At 39.4% G+C, this 18,686-nt stretch overlaps 1 protein-coding gene across 4 annotated transcripts in view; it reads right to left on the bottom strand.

Annotated features, from left to right (window-relative positions):
* Nucleotides 1–1,095: 1,095 nt before the first annotated feature.
* nsd3 (nuclear receptor binding SET domain protein 3) overlaps nucleotides 1,096–18,686 on the bottom strand; it is a 33,853-nt gene continuing 16,262 nt past the window's right edge. For 2 of the 4 annotated variants that reach the window (XM_061672031.1, XM_061672032.1), the window contains 11 exons: nucleotides 17,827–17,973; nucleotides 13,539–13,695; nucleotides 10,440–10,642; nucleotides 10,245–10,357; nucleotides 8,190–8,336; nucleotides 7,989–8,111; nucleotides 6,204–6,320; nucleotides 5,988–6,129; nucleotides 5,425–5,531; nucleotides 5,132–5,336; nucleotides 1,096–4,421 (listed from right to left, as the gene is read on the bottom strand). In XM_061672031.1, coding sequence (XP_061528015.1) covers nucleotides 4,135–4,421; nucleotides 5,132–5,336; nucleotides 5,425–5,531; nucleotides 5,988–6,129; nucleotides 6,204–6,320; nucleotides 7,989–8,111; nucleotides 8,190–8,336; nucleotides 10,245–10,357; nucleotides 10,440–10,642; nucleotides 13,539–13,695; nucleotides 17,827–17,973 — 1,748 coding nt within the window. In that variant the 3' untranslated portion in view covers nucleotides 1,096–4,134. The remainder of the gene's footprint in view (nucleotides 4,422–5,131; nucleotides 5,337–5,424; nucleotides 5,532–5,987; nucleotides 6,130–6,203; nucleotides 6,321–7,988; nucleotides 8,112–8,189; nucleotides 8,337–10,244; nucleotides 10,358–10,439; nucleotides 10,643–13,538; nucleotides 13,696–17,826; nucleotides 17,974–18,686) is intronic. The other 2 variants (XM_061672033.1, XM_061672034.1) reach the window with 2 other exon arrangements.

Here is an 18,686-nt window from a genome sequence, read left to right as displayed (position 1 = left end):
AGCTCATGGAAAGGGGGACCCATGTTACCCTTTCGGGCTGTGCCCGGCCGGGCCCCATGGGTGCAGGGCCGGCCACCAGGTGCTCGCCTTTGAGCCCTACCTCCAGGACTGGCTCCAGAGGGGGGCCCCGGTGACCCGCGTCCGGGCAAGGGAAACCTAAATCCATTTTATTCGTCATAGGGATTTTGGGAGCGGTGTTTTGTCTGGTTCCTCACCTAGGACCTGTTATGCCATGGGTGACCCTACCAGGGGGGTGAAGCCCCAGACAACTTAGCTCCTAGGATCTAAACCCCTCCACCACGATAAGGTGACGGCTGAAGGAGGGGTGTAGTTTTTAAAATAATCAAATATAAAAGAAACAAACACACACAACCGTTGACAAGTTTAGGGTCACTTAAAAATGTCCTTTAAAATTTTTTTTTTTTTCAACATATTACACTAAATTCATTCAAACGTCTATACATTGTTAAGGTGGTTTAAAAAAAAAGCTGCGCTTTTCTTTCAACTGTATATTACATATATATATATATATATATATATATATATATATATATTACAAAAAGACTATTTTAATCCCAGAAGGGAAATTACATTGTCACTCATATGTACAGTACATATTGTGTTTCAGTCTCAAGACAAAATCTAAATGTTTTCTTTCAATACAATTGCATCGCCTCCTAATTCACCTAAAACACCAAATTTAATAAATATTTGGCTGAGTATCACTTTAAAATACAGTGGTGTCTTGAGATATGAGCTTTTATACCGTGATCATGCTGTTGACTACTCAAAACATCATGAATTAATGAGTCCATTCAATTCATTGTGCTGCTCCTTCCGGTGTGACCTCATTGGCCACTCGGGGGCAATGTCATATAGCCACAAATGAATATGAGTCACCAATACTCTTAGTGACTCAGTAAGCTGCAATTAGAATTTTTTTTGCAGAGGATAAAGAATATATTCCTGTGAGTACTGTTTATTATCTCTCTACATGTTGCTCCACCCTTTGTGTTCAAATATCCGTTGCTGAAAGGAATACAACACTGAGCCCATTGATGCATCCTGACACAAAGACGACAGAAAACTATTGCGTCACTGAAACAGAGTACAGCTTTATTAAAGTCAAACTTCAGGCATGTCTGAACTCTTCCAACTCAACCTTTGAATGAAAAAAAGGACATAAGTCATATTTTCAAATAAAAAGACTGTCATGTACAAAAAGAGTGTCTTCCCAACAGTCACACACATTTAGAAGCGTAATTGTACAGGCAAAAAAACAAAAACAAACAAACAAAACAAAAACCAAGCACACCACAGTAACATGATTCTATGCAAATACAATGCAAGACTATTTACAGGTTTGCCAACAATATGCAGTAACACAGGTTGAACAGTAATCAACATGGTCATCCACGTTTTTCATTGAAGCAACACCAAGAGAGATAGATATGAGACCAGTTAGTAACCCAAAGTAATTCTATTACCAAAAAAACAAAAAACAAAAACAAATTGTGCTTTGCAGGTGAGATCAGCACAAACACTAATTCTCCTCTGACTGCCTGTCAATCAAAAAATTAACAACAGTCGGCAGAATTGCACGAAAAAGATGTTACAGTGAACGGAAACTTTGAAGCACGAGAGGGGTGTCTGATTCTAATTGTAAGAATAGTTATTTAAAAAAAAAAAAAAAAAAAAAAAAAGAATTCCAGGATGCTTTGAAAAGTCATTCTGAGGCTATAAGGGTCACTTACAAGGGAAGAAACATGCTGGGGGGGGATTATCCACCCAAAAATTGGCACTAATAAACAAAACTACTGTTTTCTAAACAAATGAAAAGATGCAAGACACAAATGAAGCGTTCTAATACTGCCACTGTATTAGCAGAGAGGACAAAATGGCACTGCGCAACGGTGTCATGCAATCAGCATGTGCAAAGAAAACAAAGGCCGCTGCCTTTATTATAAAAAAAGTACAATAAAGGAACAGAAAATGCGCTTTGATGAGGCATTTTTACGACTCGACTGTATGCATTCAGCTGAACAGTCACCTTGAAAAGACAAAAGACCAGTTATGCCATTATGATTCACCCACCCCAAAAAAATATATATGCTGTGGTGTACACTTGAAAATAACACATGAATAAATAATAACATTCAAGTTTGGTTGGTAACATGTGAGTGTGAAAATAAAAGTGCCTTGACATCCGATGATTAAGTTGAGAGAAAGTATTGGGGGTGGGGGCGTTGGGGGTAAGGGCATATATATCACTGAGGGGAAATGCCAACAAATAAGACATTTTTACATACATAAGTTCAAAAAGAACATGGAGATATGGTCCATGAAACTTAATGCAACTGAGAACCAGAATTTTTCCTAATGTCAAATGGCACCTACATCGTGGTTGAAAATTTCCTGAATAAATTGTTCTGCAATGGCACTCACTCAAGTGTCTTAAAGACACTGATCACCTTGGGAGGTAAAAAAATAAAATAAAAATACCCTAGTTACTTCAGGAGCAAGACAAAGGCTGAGGCATGATAACAAACATTCCAATACTGAACTGCTTTTGACAGCAAATACAGTGACGAGTCACTACACATGAGCAGCGGCAAATGTGGAATCATTAAACAGATGTAGAAAAAAAAGTATGCACCGATTACAGGTATAATACGTGAACCCCTCTGATTTTTTTCTTTTTCTTTTTAATTGTCACATGGTGGTAACATGGAGTACTGTACTGGTGTTCAACAAAGCAATTGGTATAAAATGTGGTGCAATAAATACAAAAGATTTGACAGATGAGCAATCTAAAAACACTGTACAGTTTGTATTTTGTACACTATCCTGGACTGTGTGTCTTGATACGGATCCATCATTTCTTCAACATGAGACTGGCAGTTATTCCAATTTTGCCCCCCCCCCCAAAAAAAGTTTTTTTTTTTTTGTCACAACAGTTTAAATTCTTATGTTACTACCAGAAGAAGAGGTATCCATTTTTAAAAAACCTACGTTCCTTTAATATACATTTCTGTATATGTGTGTCCTAACGAAAAATTGTAGTGACAAGGCATGTGAAAGTGCTTTTCAGAGAAGTTTTGGCAAAAAATAAAATAAAATAAAAAGGTCACAGTACGTAAACGTTACTGAAACACATATGGGCAGTAGTTCCGACAGCCACAATGGAACTGAAGTCATCATCCCTTAAGGCTGATTAACAATATACTCAGATAGCAGTGCTCATTGGCTGGGCCCTCCTCCCTCCCTCGAGCATGACGGCGGCTCAGAGAAAATTGGGGGGGGGGGAGAAGAAAAAAAAAAAAAAAATCAGGCGCCGCACCTCCCCGTTGGTAAGTACTTTACAATATTATGAGCCAATTATGTACACGTGAATGAGCAAACGAAAAGTCACAAGTACTTGTGTAATGTTATACGAGTACGTTATATACCATTATACAGTATTTCACCTTAATAGGACAATTTTCACAAGGAGGTCTGCGCAACAGCTAAACAAAGAATTACACCACTCACCGAGATGAAGTGAGAAAAATCTGCTTGTAAACATTAACAAACATAGATACATATATAATTATATTCATCTATAGCCGTAAGTACATCAAAAACATGATTAAAGGAATGTTGGAATGTAGTGTGGGCCTAAAAAAAAATTGCACAAAAGTGTTGCCCCTCCTGTTCGTCAAAGAGGAAGGGGAGGAGCGCGATACGATGACGGTGCACGTGAGGAGTGGTGTCGGGGCAGTGGAAGTGTGTGAGAGACGCCAGCCGCGGCGTACAGCAGGTAAACAAGAGGAGGAGCGGCGTGGCGTCCCCTCCCTCCACCTCACTTCCTTCAAAGAGCCGGTTACTGGCAACACTCGGGATTATCCGAGGGGAGAACAAAACGAGGCGTTGGTCCGGGATCTTAGCGCTATTGTGTGTTAGTCGTGTTTTACAGCCAGAAGAGCGGAGGATGGTGTGTGTGTCCGAGTCTGGTGCTGCTCCAATCTCATTGCGCTTGCCACAAAAGGAGTTCTTCAACGTGTCTCGGCTCCGAAGGTCCGACAAAAAACTAAATGAAAAAAATTCTATATTCCCTTTAGTGAGCACAGATGGGTGGAGTGCTGGGAGTGCACTCTACAGGGAACGAGGTAACGAGGGTGCCACATCGTCTCTTGGCGGTTCCTCTTTGACTGCGACGAGGCTCAGAGAGGAAGTCGGCGGCAGCGGTTGAGCCGAGCTGGGGCTGGAGCCCAGAGGACTGAGAGGGTTGTGGCTGGAACAACAGGGGCGGTCTTCCAGCGAGGATGTGGTGAGCGCCCCTGCCTCATGGTCTCGGCAGAAGGAGCGAGGGCAGAAGTCACAGAGAGACGAGGCCGGTGCACAACAGATGCTGCAGTCGTGCCACGGGCACTCCCAACGGCCTGTGGGTAGGAAGAGGGGTTAAGATGCATTACTTCTACAAGATGATCTGGGCCATCAACACTACTGACAAGAAGTTTCAGGATGAACCCAAGACCCGCCGCACAATGAGCCGAGCGGCTAAATGTGTCTGAAGTGGACCAGTTGGCGACACTTCACCCCACACCAAGTGACTGAGCAGCGCACATCTACCCACGCATGGCAACGGAAAAACTACAACCCTGTATTGGGTTTTGAGGCTCCACATACAAGATACTGGACTGCCATTTTTTTGCATTGAAACACAAAAATATGGAACGATTGTCAAGGAAAAAGCAGAAGGCCACAAAGAAGATGAGACGGGCGAGAATAAGGAGACGGAGTAGATATCGTCAGAGGCTGTCAGCAATGATTGATCGCCCTATTAACTGACTGCACCTGTGCATTTCGGCGACATACTCTCCATGCTTTGCTTTCTAGCCACAGGTACATATGAAATTATAAATATAGTAAGTATTATATATAGTTAATATTTCATGCATATGCATAATCATTACTATGCCTGCCATCTACAGGACAGGCCCTAAGGAATAATAAAGTTAACATGACCTTGGACAAAAGTCTCGGGACACACCTCTTAGTCAATTTATCAAATAGGGATAAGTCCTCTACTTGAATATAAATCTTATTTTAGTTTGGAAATAACTGATACAGTGATATATTTCATCATCACCATATGGCGGCTTGCTGAGGTTGAGACACAGCAGGTGGTACGCCTTGGGACACTCCTTCCTGTCACACATCACCAGCTCTCCTCCCTCTCCACAGCAAAAGCAGAAGTACTCGTGTGTGTGTTTGCCCTCCAGCCGCAGCTTCCGCTTTTTCTGCCTCAGCTTGGCATTCCTGGCCTTCTCCTCTTTCTCCAGCACCACGGCACTCTGGGGGTGGGGTGGGGTAGTCAAAGAGACAATGAAGAGAGGCTAAAAACAATTTTGTGCTCTAATATTTAGTGGATTGTGTGCTTACAGTTGGCTGCACCCCGAGGAAACCTGAGCAGTTGTCTGATCCACAGTGGCAAGATGTTCTCCTGTTGCCCACACAGTGCAGGTTGTAATTGAATGTCATCTCGGTGCCTGGACACACAGAGAGGAGGCATTTCTTTGAACTTCTCTAAACTGGAAACTGAACCCATCTCAAGTCGAGTACCGTAAAAGTTTGACTTTTTTACCTCCAAGCCTAACCGCTGCTGCTTAAACAATGCTGTGGCCTGCTTATGTATTTTCATGATCTCAGGAGCGTCACATTTTCGACTATTCTTAGCTTCTCTTTAACTCACAGAAATGTTCTTTAAAAAGTGTTCACATTTTTAACACAAATCTGTTAACTTTGAATAATTCAGATCTGCCGTTTTTAATTGTATTTATTTCCTACAGTAAGGTTGGCAGTTTTTCCTCTTGTATTTGTGTATGTAACGTGGGGATTATCAGAAAAAAAACTTTAAAAAAAAATATATATATATATTTTTTGGTGAGTGCAAGCTTAAATACTGGTTCGCGCAATAGACCTGAATTTTATAGTGGGTAACTCACCAGCCTCTATATCGCAGAGAGCAAAGAGTCCAATGCGGACATCGCCGTTGACTGTCCACTTTTGTGTTTCACAGTTGGGGCTGCAGCTGTGGTTAATGAACCGGGAAGAATTCCCTTTTGGACCAGCGTCAATCACACGATCCTGAAGTGTGCAAAGATGGACATTAGGACAAAGTAGGTTGAGGAGAACGTGTGTTTTTTTCACAATGGCGTTACCTTAGTAAGGGTTAGCATGTAGAAGTTAGTGACGTGGTTTTCATGGGCGCGTTTAATTCGCTGCTGGCACTCTTCTGAGTCAATGACTTCTCCGACATACTCAGTCACAAAGTCACCCTGCAGAAAACATTATACAGTATTTATACCTGGGTAATTTTAATCTAAATATTGTAAGGTACTTTCTTTTTGTACTACAAAGCATTTAGGAATGGGCATTGAAAACAATGTCTTCATTAATTATTGTGAAAATTAAAAACAAATGCTCTCTTTTTAATTTTGTATACTACTTTTACAATTGAGGATGCAGTCAAAACATTTGATTTTTTTTTAGAAAACAGTTGTAGTTTTTGAGTGAAAAGTCATAATTTTACTTTTTTAAGTGGAGTTAATGTAACAATTGTAAAATGTACAAACATTTCCAAACTTTTTCTTGTATTTCTTTAATTTATAGTTTTTTTGAAAAATCACAACTTTAAACAATAAATCATTTTCAAACTGCAAGTCGAATGTTGCAAAATTAAGTACCGTAATTTCCCGTGTATAATGCACACCTCCAAAGTTGACCTCAAAATTCTGGAAAACCCTTCTACATATACGTATAATGCATTTTTACAATGCATGATTTTACTTCTACCCATATGATCAAAACATGAAGTATTTTTTTCAAAGAATTATTTTGAAGTTAAGCACTTTATTTGAACATGTAATACTTAATTAACTTCCTCTTATTTTTAAATTCAAAGCCCTACTTTTATTTAGTAAATGAGAAAACACACAGTTGTGCTCATATGTTTGATTACCCAGGCAGAATTTGTAAGATGGATAAAATTATTTAAAGAAAACATGAAGGACCAGGCGAAACACATTTAATTTTATTTTAATGGGATTCAAATTAAACTGTCAAGCATTTCAGAAAAGCATTAGCATTAAACAAAACATAACCATAAAGAAATGAATGAAGGCTGTTGTTCAGTCATATTTAAAAAAAAAAAAAACTATATTTCACAAATTCTGCCTGGGTATGTAAACTTATGAGTACAACTGTATTTACAGTATATGCAGTCATACGTACTACCCCTGTCATATTGGAATGAAAGTGTAGGCTACACCTTTTTCATAACCTCTAGGTGGCGGCATATTAGAATGAAAGTGTACACCTTTCTCATAACCTCTAGGTGGCACTGACATTGGAATGAAAGTGTACAGCTTCTTCATAACCTCTAGATGGCGGCATACATTTATAAAATGGGAAATGTTTTTTAAGTTTCCCCTATACCTACGTATAATGCACAACATTTACTTTTGAAAATTTGGGGGGGGTGCGCGCATTATACACGTGAAATTACGGGATCTCATTTAAAGATTGTTGAGAAATATGAAGAATGTCACCAAGCTCGGGACAAGACATACATTCAGCCTCGTGGGAGTCCCTACACTCAATAAGTCAACCCGAGAGCAAAAATGTGCAAAGATTCAGAGGTATAGCAGTGCCTGGCTTCTATTTTATGCACATAAGAGAATTGCAATTTACCACAAATGGGGTACAAGCATTCAAAGTTTCCCGTTTCTGTTTTTTTCCTGTTTTATGCCAGCCTGTTTGGGGAGCAAAATAAGTGCATGCCCTGCTGGTTGCTGCCAAGTAGTCTTTAAAAAAATGGATAAGTTCAACAATGTGAATGAAAATTACAAACACATTATCATGCCTGTCTCTAGACTACGTTAAGCCCATTTACTTCACATTACCATTGAGAAAAGGATTGCAAGGAAAGTCCTCTTAACACTTACCTTCCTCACAGTCTGGTTGGTTTTGAGGCCCCATCCACAGCCCTCTGTCTTTATCACCTCCGTCTCTGCATACAGGCGCTTAGTGAAACACTGGTTCTCGCAATTGTCTCCCGCAGGACATACCTGCCATGGTGGTAAGAGGTTAACAGGCAGCACTTGAATCTCTGTAAAATGTCTCGAAAGATGAGCAGAGCAACAAACCTGAGGGTGACACTCATACTGCAGCATACGGTTGAGACACTGAGACTCGAGACTGCACGGATGCTCATCCGCAGGCCGGCAGTTGCAACGTGGGATTTCGGACAAGTCAGCAACATGCATGTGCACTTTCCCCACGGGTTTGTTGGACTAACAGAGGAAACCATAACAAATATAAGAAAGCACTGCAAATGCGGTGCCTCAATACAGCATGAGGCAAAAGACCCAGTTTCCACGAAGCAGTACAGTACACAGTTTTACCAAGGATACCAAACTATCCATCCAACCATTTTCTACACTGCATGTCCTCATTAGGGTCACAGGTGACCTATTCTAGCTTACTTTGGGGAAGATGCATGGTACAGACTGGACTGGTTGCCAGACGATCACAGGGCACATGTAGAGAAATTAGTGATGCAGCTACTGAACATTTCGATTATTATACTATATTATTTCGATTAACAAATCGATTGTTCTAGTATTTTGGAGCCTTATCCTAAATACTTGGTGATTTTTTTTTTTTTATTCAAATTTGGCAGGCTTGCTAACACTACTCTTCTCTGTGGTGTGTCAAATTTACAAGCATTTTTCTGTCACTTTACAGGGACTTTTAACATGAGAGATGCATTGTGTGCGTGCACGCTGACGAGACAAGCAGATAATGGAGATATGAGAGAAATCAGGAGAAATCAGAAGCATCTATTAGACAAATGTAATGTTGGGCAATGTACGAATTTTCACCTTCTGGGCATGTCTACCAAGATGACAACTAAAGCCATCCCACCTTCAGTGATGTGAAAAGGAACTGGGCCCCTTTACAAATTCTTATATTTTTGCATAGTTTCCCCACTTGAATGTTTAAGATCATCAAACAAATATACATATCAGATAAAGTGAACTTAACATGCTGTTTTTAAATTGTGATTTAATTAATTAATTTAAAGTAAAAAGAAAATAAATAAAAATAAACTATTCAAAGTTACCTGGCCCTTTGTGAAAAAGTAATTACCCCCTTGTTAAATCATCAATTAATTGTGGCTAATCACAATTTTTGGTTAATTTTCACTGAGAATACCCAAGCCTGAATACCTCCAGACCTGTTTAATCAAGAAATCACTTAAACAGAATCTGTCCCGACAAAATCAAGTCGGACAAAAGATCTAAAAAAGCTGCAACAAAATGACACGATTCAAAGAAATTCCAGAACAGTCGAGAAATAAAGTAATTGACATCTATCAGTCTGGAAAGGGTTACGAAAGCCATTTTTAAAGCTTTAGGATTCCACCTAACCATAGGGAGAGCCATTATCATCACATGGAGAAAAACATGGAAGAGTGGTGAACCTTCCCAGGAATGGCAGGCCTACAAAAATTAACCCAAGAGAACAGCAATGACTAATCCAGGAGGCCACAAAGGAACTGAGCACAACTTCTAAAGAACTGCAGGCCTCCCTTGCCTCAGTTAATGTCAGTGTTCATGACACAACAATAAGGACGAGACAGGGCAAAAATAGCATCCATGGCAGAGTTCCAAGGCGAAAACCACTGCTGACCAAAAAGAACATAAAGGCTCGTCTTACTTTTGCAAAAAAACATCAGAATGATTCTCAAGATGTTTGGGAGAATATTCTATGGACTGACCAGATGAAAGTTGAGCTTTTTGGAAGATGTGCGTCTCTCGTTACATCTTGCATAAATGTAGCACAGCATTTTAGAAAAAGAACATCATATCAACAGTCATGGTCGTGTGATGGTCTTGGGCTGCTTTCCTCCTTCAGGACTTGGACAACTTGCTGTGATTGATGTAACCATGAATTCTGCTCTTTAAAGTGGCAGTAAACGGGCCCAAAAAATGTCATGTCACAGAGAAGAGTAATGTTAACAAGCCTACCAAACTTGAATAAATAAATTAATAATAATTATAAATAAATAAATCGCTAAGCATATAAAATCAGGCTTCAAAACTTGAATAATCAGGGCCTAGTACCGTTTGATAGAAATGTGGCATCATAGACCTAAATTGACAAATCAATACATATTATTTTGTCCATTGACATACCTTGATGAATTTGTAGGGTGGCGGTTTCCGAGAGTTACGCTCTTGTTCCAGAGCCTCCCTGCTCTCCCTCTGGGCCTTGAGCTCCTGAAACCTCCTTGCTGCTTCTTCCAGAGCTGAAACACCCCGACAACATGACAAAATCGTACTCTGTGGGCTGCCTTTCAGCTAAGGATTCCAGAACCTTGAGTTGATTACCTTTCTTGAAAGTCTTGTTGATGTTGATCTGACCCGTCACAAAGTTTTTGTCGTTCTCAACGTAAGGGAAGACACGGCCCTGATTGATCCAGTAGTAGTCGTGGGAACCGAAGAAAAAGACGGGGAAGTCGCCGATATCGTGACGAAGGCTCTGGATGTTTGACGGCACCAAGCGAGGATTGCAGATCTCTGCCGGCCACCACCTGTAAGAAAGGAGAGACGAGTTAGAGAAAGAACATGGCACAAAACAGAAGCACAGCTCTCAGCTTTTTAGTGAGAGATTACCGTAATTTCTCATGTATAATGCACATTTCCCCCACAAAAAAATTGTCAAAAGTCAATAGTGTGCATTATACATAGGTATAGGGGAAAATGAAAACAACTTTCACATTTTATAAATGTATGCCGCCATCTAGAGGATGAGAAAAAGCTGTACACTTTCATTCCAATATACCAACGCTACCTAGAGGTTATGAGAAAGGTGTACACTTTCATTGTAGTATGCCACCACCACCTAGAGGTTAAGAAAAAGGTGTAGCCTACACTTTCATTCCAATATGACAGGGGTACTTATGACTGCATATTTATACAGTGGTGCTCATAAGTTTACATACCCTGGCAGAATTTGTGAAATATTGATTTTTTTTAAATACAACTGATGACTGAACAAGAACCATCATAAATTTTTTTATGGTTATGTTTTGTTTAATGATAATGCTTTTCTGAAATGCTTGTCATTTTAATTTGAAACTCATTAAAATAAAATTAAATGTGTTTCACCTGGTCCTTCATGTTTTCTTTAAAGAATTGTACCCATCTTACAAATTCTGCCTGGGTAATCAAACATATGAGCACACCTGCGTGTTTTCTCATTTACTAAATAAAAGTAGGGCTGTGAATTTCAAAATAAGAGCAAGTAAATAAAAAATATTACGTGTTCAAATAAATTGCCTTAACTTCTTTATAATAAATATATATATATATATTTATTACTATTTATTTATTATATATATATATATATATATATATATATATATATATATATAAAATAAATAAATGGTTTAATTTCTTTGAAAAAAACTAACAAAATACAGACAATGCTTCATGTTTTGATCATATGGGTAGATTCAAAATCATGCATTGTAAAAATGCATTATACATAGGTAGAAGGGATTTCCAGAATGTTGAGGTCAACTTTGGGGGTGCGCATATAATACAATTACATACAGTGTTTCAGACATGCAAACACCAAAGGCATGAAAAAAGTGACCAAAAAAAACCCAACACTGTTCTGGTGGATCCCCCGGGACTCCGCATAGAATCTTTTGGATTTTACCATAAATTAAGAAATCTTTTAAAAAAAATAATAATAATAAAAATAAAATAATTTTCTTCACGCAGAAAAAAATATTTACACTGTTCAAGTATGTTGATGTACAAATCCATCCATCCACTTTTTTCACGCCCGCTTCTCCTCACTAGGGTTGCGGGCGTGCTGGAGGCTATCCCAGCTATCATCTGGCAGGAGGCAGGGTATACCCTGAACTGGTTGCCAGCCAATCGCAGGGCACATGCAAACAAACAACCATTCGCGCTCACATTCACACCTACGGGCAATTTTTACTGTCGTCAATTAAACTACCATGCATGTTTTTGGGATGTGGGAGGAAATCGGACTGCCCGGAGAAAACCCACGCAGGCACAGGGATTGAACCCCGGTCCTCAGAACTGTGAGACAGACGCTCTAACCAGTCGTCCACCGTGCCGCTGATGTAGAAATTTAAGATTAAAATTAAATTTGACTCATTTCTTTGCTTTTTTTGTTCTGGCCTCCAACTTGAGCCAGGCCCATCTCCACCTGATGCTTGCCTTAAACTGTGCCACATGAATAGCATCCTAATCTTTAAGCACTCTCATTCTGGAAAAGAATGAACTAAAATCATAGTCTGTTTCACTTCATTTTTCACTATTTCCAACTTCAAAGGCTAATCCCAAATGCACCCTCCAGGAAATATTAAGTACAATATTTTTCTGTTTTTATTGGCTATTTCTGAATTTCAAGTTAGTTCATTCTGTGTTGTGACATAATCCCTAACATCGCTCCGTCGCTTAATACATTTAACATTAACATCCGTAAACTAATTAGATAATTTTAGGTGCGTTTCCTAATTAATACAAGATGTACTATCAGATCAACTCTTGTCGCCGATGTTACGTGTGCTTCGCGGTTCCGATGGGACCGCAACCAGGCCCACGACCCGCAGCACCTCAACGCGAAAATACAAAAGACCAGTGCAACAAATACACCACGGGCTGATCTGATGAGCAAAAAAGTTGCTTAAATGTAAGAGTAGCAATAGAGGATGTCCGCTCCAGAGGTGGGTAGAGTAGCCAAACATTGTACTCAAGTAGGAGTACTGTTACTTGACAATAATGTACCTTTCACACAGTGAAATAATTACTCAAAGTACTGAATAAATAGTAACTTCTGATTTTTTTAACCACAGCATGAACATTAAAAAAAATAATAAAAAATGTGAATGTGCAAATTCTGATATTGCTGTGTGTGTGTGTGTGTGTGTATGCACAGTCAAAACTACAACAAAACATCTGCAATTTACTGCACGGTTTTCTCAAGTTAGAAGTGAGCTGAAATATCCACGTTTAGGCAGACAGTACCAGACAAATACTACAATACATAAAAGCTGTTGTTTTTGTTCATCTAAATGTAAACAAGAGTAGCGCGCCGTTGTCTTCATGGTAACGACGACCTTCCCAACATGGCCGCCACATAGGCATCACAATCGGCCAGGCTGGCTTATTTTTTGTTAATACCTATGCCCGGAAAGCCCAATAGAAGGCGTTGTGTGATGTCTAGTAACTTTCTTGTGTCGTTTGATTGGTGAACTAGACATTTAAACGTCATTAGCGCTTAAATTGGATTGACGCAAACAGTGGCCAATGCGGAAGTCGAAGTTCTAGTAGATTCTTGACAGTGTTGCGAGTAAAACATACAGTGTGTTGATAGCACATGGAGAAGAAATAAAGAGATTCATTCAAAATCAAAAGTGATTTAGTGCGTCTTTAATCCTTGCATACCTGTAGTTTCCCAGTTTGACCCAGACAATTTGCTTGTAGTGAGGCTTCTTGCCGGCCCTACAATCGCTGCAGGACCACGGCCCCTCAGGCATCTCCATCTCCAAACACTCCGGGTGGAAGGAAGCTGGGCATGAGTCGCAGCACAGCAACTTGCCTCCTACGTTTGTATGTATGGATGGACACAAGTATGAGTGTGTGCGTGTGTGTGTGTGTGTGTGTGTGTGTGTGTGTTTGAAGTGGGAAATGAGTATGCAAAGAGAGGAGGAGGGTATCATTAGGCCAAGAGAATTTAAAACCTGGACAAACTCTGAATCTCATTTGCAGACAAGCCTAAGAACATTGTGAATGCAATGAAACAAGTAAATAAAGCGTCAAGTTAGCAGGTACAGTGGACCCTCCAAAGTTGAACACCGGCCATAGTGGTAAAAATCTGGACTTCAGCCAACATTTTCTGGAAAAATGTCTCATAAGTCAAATAAAACTTGGTAGTTTAAACCAGCATCAGCAAATGTTATTAGACTCTTCATGATTAACACCACAATTGTATTTTGATTTTTTTGGACAATTTTGTGATATCACCAATGAAAAGGACTAGTGATGGCACAGAGGAAAACTGTGGGATAACCAGAGAACCAGAAATGGCCCTTGTGACATAGTAAGGGCCTCGCTACTCAGTAAAATATAGTCACCTTCCTAAAATAATGGCCTTGATAATTTTTTCAGAAAATACAAAAAAACTGAACCAAATTCTGGATTGGATATATTTATAATAAGCATAAGTACAGTTCAATTGTATTTAACTTTTTTTGTACAATAAATTTGTATTGAATCATTTTGAATTGTTTGTTTTTAAACTTTTATTTAAGTATCATTTTTATTTAGTGAGCTGCAATATACTTTGATTGAATCATTAAGTACAGTTTTTTTTTCTATATTTAAGCACAGTATTAACGTTCAATCTGTGCATAATGTTACAGTGGATTGTAATATAACCAATTTTTTTTATTTTTATTTTTTTATTTTTATTTTTTAAGGAATAAAACCTCCGTCTCTTTTTTGATGAACACTTAGGCCTTCTAGGCGGCACGGTGGACGACTGGTTAGAGGGTCCGCCTTACAGTTCTGAGGACTGGGGTTCAATCCCCGGCCCCGCCTGTGTGGAGTTTGCATGTTCTCCCCATGGCTGCGTGAACTGACGCTCTAACCAGTCGACCACCATTCCACCTATGATAATTATTTCATTATGAATTACATGCAGAATTTTTTTTTTTTTTTTACCACGCTGATACTAACATAAATAGCATGTAGCTAATGACTTGCATAAAGATTACCATAGAACCCTGTCATTTAGCGGCACATTTTGTCTATTGTGATTGTAAAATGTCTGGCATCTTCTGCTACTTCATCTTAGTTGTATTTCATTGTATTATATCTCCAGTTTTATGGGCAAAACAGAACTGAAATGACAACAACATAATTTATCATCTTATGTTCAACTTTGGTGGTTCCCCGGTACACGCAATGCAAATTAGAGCTACTTTTGTAACATATAATCCATTGTTGGAGCTAGTCATGGCTCTTGTTAGGGCTTCCTGAAAGACAACCATGCGGCATGAAGGAGGCTGAAAATGGTAGTCCACCTCTGCTTGAGATCATCAGCTTGGTTACCACTTTAAATGCATCAGCTACCGCATGTCTGGCAATCAGATTCAGAGTACTGTACCAAGGGCCTGTCAACTGGATACACATGCAGCAGCCGGACGGGACTCCAATCAGCCAGGTGATCAGGTGTTTGAAATAAAAATTATAAAAAACAAAGACTGGCAAAAAAAAAAGCAGGCATGCAGTCCTGCCAATAAAGCATACTGCTCCCAATCACACATACTGCACCTTGCATAAACCAGCTTGTATGGAATTTTTAGTGCCAATTTTGGGCCAGTAACGTATAATTGAAGTGTCACTATTTTTTTCCTCTGAGCTTGCGTGCATCTCATGTCCTCATTGTGATTTAATTCCATGCAAGGCAGGTCAAAGGTGCAGAAACAGGAGATATGCCCAAAATGTCAATTTATCTGACAATTTCAGTCAAAGAAAACCCTTACAATTGGGGTCAGGGTTGAAGCAGGGGGAAGCTGGACATGGCCTTTTGCGTAAATAAAGCAAGCCCACAGTGCTCAAGCAGAGAAGCAGTGCACCTTCACAAACCATAGACGGAGCATGAACCAACGCAGTGCATCCAGCATCGTCGCGCTATACTGCCGTCGATGTTCTTTAACTGACCAATTAGAGTCAGCGCAGACATACATGTCAAGAGTTCATAGCAGAGATCTTCACTCAGCGTAAGCTAGTCTCACAAAGGGCCCCATGCAAAAAACAGAGTTCATTGAGTGGTGAACTTGATTGACTGAGGTCAAAATGTTGCATTCACCAAAAAATTATAATCAATTAGTGAATCAATTTGAATCATGGGTGCATGGGTGAACAAAGAGGAGATGTCTCACTCCTCGTTTCTTTTCATGAACAAATTTTGAGTAAACAGTGTACATTATTTGCTCTAATAATGGCCATGTGCATATTTTAGGGCAACAGCTATCCAATATTTGTAGAATCACTAGATCTATATAATTATTAAACACTATACATGTGCATGTAAGGTGCATGTATTATTTGTGTCGAGTGTCACGTTCTACTGTAGTATCTGTGACTTTTGAGTTTTTATGGTTTTAAAATGCAGGGCCTGGCCTGGTGAGTGGCGTGGGTGTCGGCAAATGCGAGTGTACAGTTGGCTGGCTGTTAGTTTTGGCCATCAGTAGCATGCATTAGTTTATTACGTGTTTGTTTTCTTGCCCACTTCCGTAATTTCCTGATCCCACGTGTGTTCCCTTGTATTGGCGATCGTGGACGTGCTGTTATGGTACACATTGCACTTTATCTTCCTTGTTAAGTGTGAAAATATCCAAAACTTTGAACATTTTCTATTTTACTGATTCTTCCCTCTTGCCTCGACACCATTGTGCCAACGTATTTTTACACGGGGTGGTATGTCCAACTGCAGTAACATTCGTCCATGTGGAAAAATTATGCTTGCAAAGCTTCAAGGCAGAGATTTTAGTATCGGGTGTTTATTCGACTTTTAATGGTAAAAACAGATGCTTTTTATATCGTATAGATTTAGCATTTTTCATTTTAAAACTTTGATTCGATGATTTTAGACTTCATACCGATTTTATCGGCCTGATTGGTATCAGCCGATAATTAGCCTTTTATGCTGATCGGCTTTAACGTCATAATTCGCCGATCCGATCAATGACCGATCCGCAAAAGACATTTACTCCGTGTCGCCATCTTGCACAGTATATTCGAAGCCAAAAGCTAGTTTATTTTTAGCCTTGTCGCTCGTCTTTTGACGTAGTATTGGAAATATCTGACGGCCAATAAAGTTATTAAGAAAAAATAAAACATTTAAAACATGTCGGCGGTGCGGAACAGGCAACACATCTAAGACAGACAACACGTAATGCCCGGATCATACTACAAGACAACTTTGCTCTTTCACGATTGACTGTCAGACTACTGCAATAAAATCTTGTATTCCGATACCACCATATAGGATTTATAAAAACAATACGAGAGTAGATATTGAATACAATATCATATTTTTGATTCTACATTGTATGAACATTTTATTACTATATTATCATATTGGTGAATTATGATTATTTATCAGCGTGATGAGCCAAACTGTATTTGTAGACATTGGCCGGAATTAATGAATCAACATTGTTAATTATGTAAATTTTTTAATGGGCTCTATCATGACACATCGGCTTTATATGAGGTGAGGTACTTATTTTTTCACGTGATCGCCGCCGCACATGGCAATTATTTAAGGTTTTGCGTATATCAGCACGTACGTCACTATTTGAGGGAATATGGTCACTGTAATATTGGTCAAGGTCAAATCATGATGGAAGAAGAAACGGAATTTATTCTTTGGTGAATCCAACAGGCAGTTCTCAAATTAAATTAAAATATAGGATTATATTTGTTTTGCATGCGACCCAGAGTTATCTGTTATTTAAAAGGGATTCAAGATGAGGTTATTTATTCAATGCACAACTCTGCATGGCGATGAACTGCAGATTGAACCAATCAATAAAGGTGGCACCTGAAGGCTTTGAAATGAAAGTGGCATTCAAAAAAGGAGAAACTGATCAGGATGGGAGCAAGCACAATACAAACACAAACCAGTGGGGACAAAGGAGAAAGAGAAAAACTGTTCAGTTACCTTTCCCAACATTCTTTTTGGTAGCTGACGAAGGAGAGGGAATCATAGGTAATTTCAACTCAGCACGATTTGACTCAGTCAGAAGGTAGTGGGACTTATAGGCATATGAACTTAATATGGTGTCAGTAAGGTCTTGCACTAACAGCCCTACACAAGACACACAGGAAGAGACGGGGGTGAGCCGCAGTCAAACTTAAAAAATAAAAAAAATTTAAAAAGAGAAAGAATAAACACTGTCTCTCACACATACTCACAACACAAGAAAGAAACATGTAAAACAGTTTGGCCCAACAAGTGGCCGGACAGTACAGGACTAAAAAAGGCAAATGGCCGTCAACATTTTTCAACATCAACATCTGGGACATGAGAGAATCTTTCAAGTGGAGTGCAAAGTAACAAGCTTGGACTTTTTGTAATAGAAAACAAACAACAAATGACATTTAGCAGCTCTGATAGTCATGTAAAACGGTGCCAAACAGGAAACACTCAATGCAAAATATCAAAAGTGCAGCTTCCACCGTGCAGTAGAGTTCAGTTTGATACAGTTTGTATTTTTTTCCCCACATTGTCCCAAACTGGAAATTAATGTTGGGAACGATAAACCAATGCGACCGGATATCCGTTCATAAAGGAGAGAGATACAACTGTATCGGTGGCAGCCTCCATAATAGATACAAAATCCTCCAGGAATCCTTAGATACATCAGTTGTAGGGCTGTGGAGCAGATATCCCGAGGCTAGGAATCGGTTGCCTGAGGCTTTATAGTTTTCATCTCTTAAAACAAGCGTGAGAGCTCTCGCGCTGTGCGTTGTGGACGTAACGTTATGCTTACAACCAAAAACAGCAGTGGTGGGTCCTAC

The sequence above is a fragment of the Phycodurus eques genome, chromosome 3 (genome assembly GCF_024500275.1).
Source record: "Phycodurus eques isolate BA_2022a chromosome 3, UOR_Pequ_1.1, whole genome shotgun sequence".
NCBI classification, from domain to species: Eukaryota; Metazoa; Chordata; class Actinopteri; order Syngnathiformes; family Syngnathidae; genus Phycodurus; species Phycodurus eques.
Note: the sequence above shows the minus strand (reverse complement) of the source record. Positions and strands in the feature narration are given on the sequence as shown.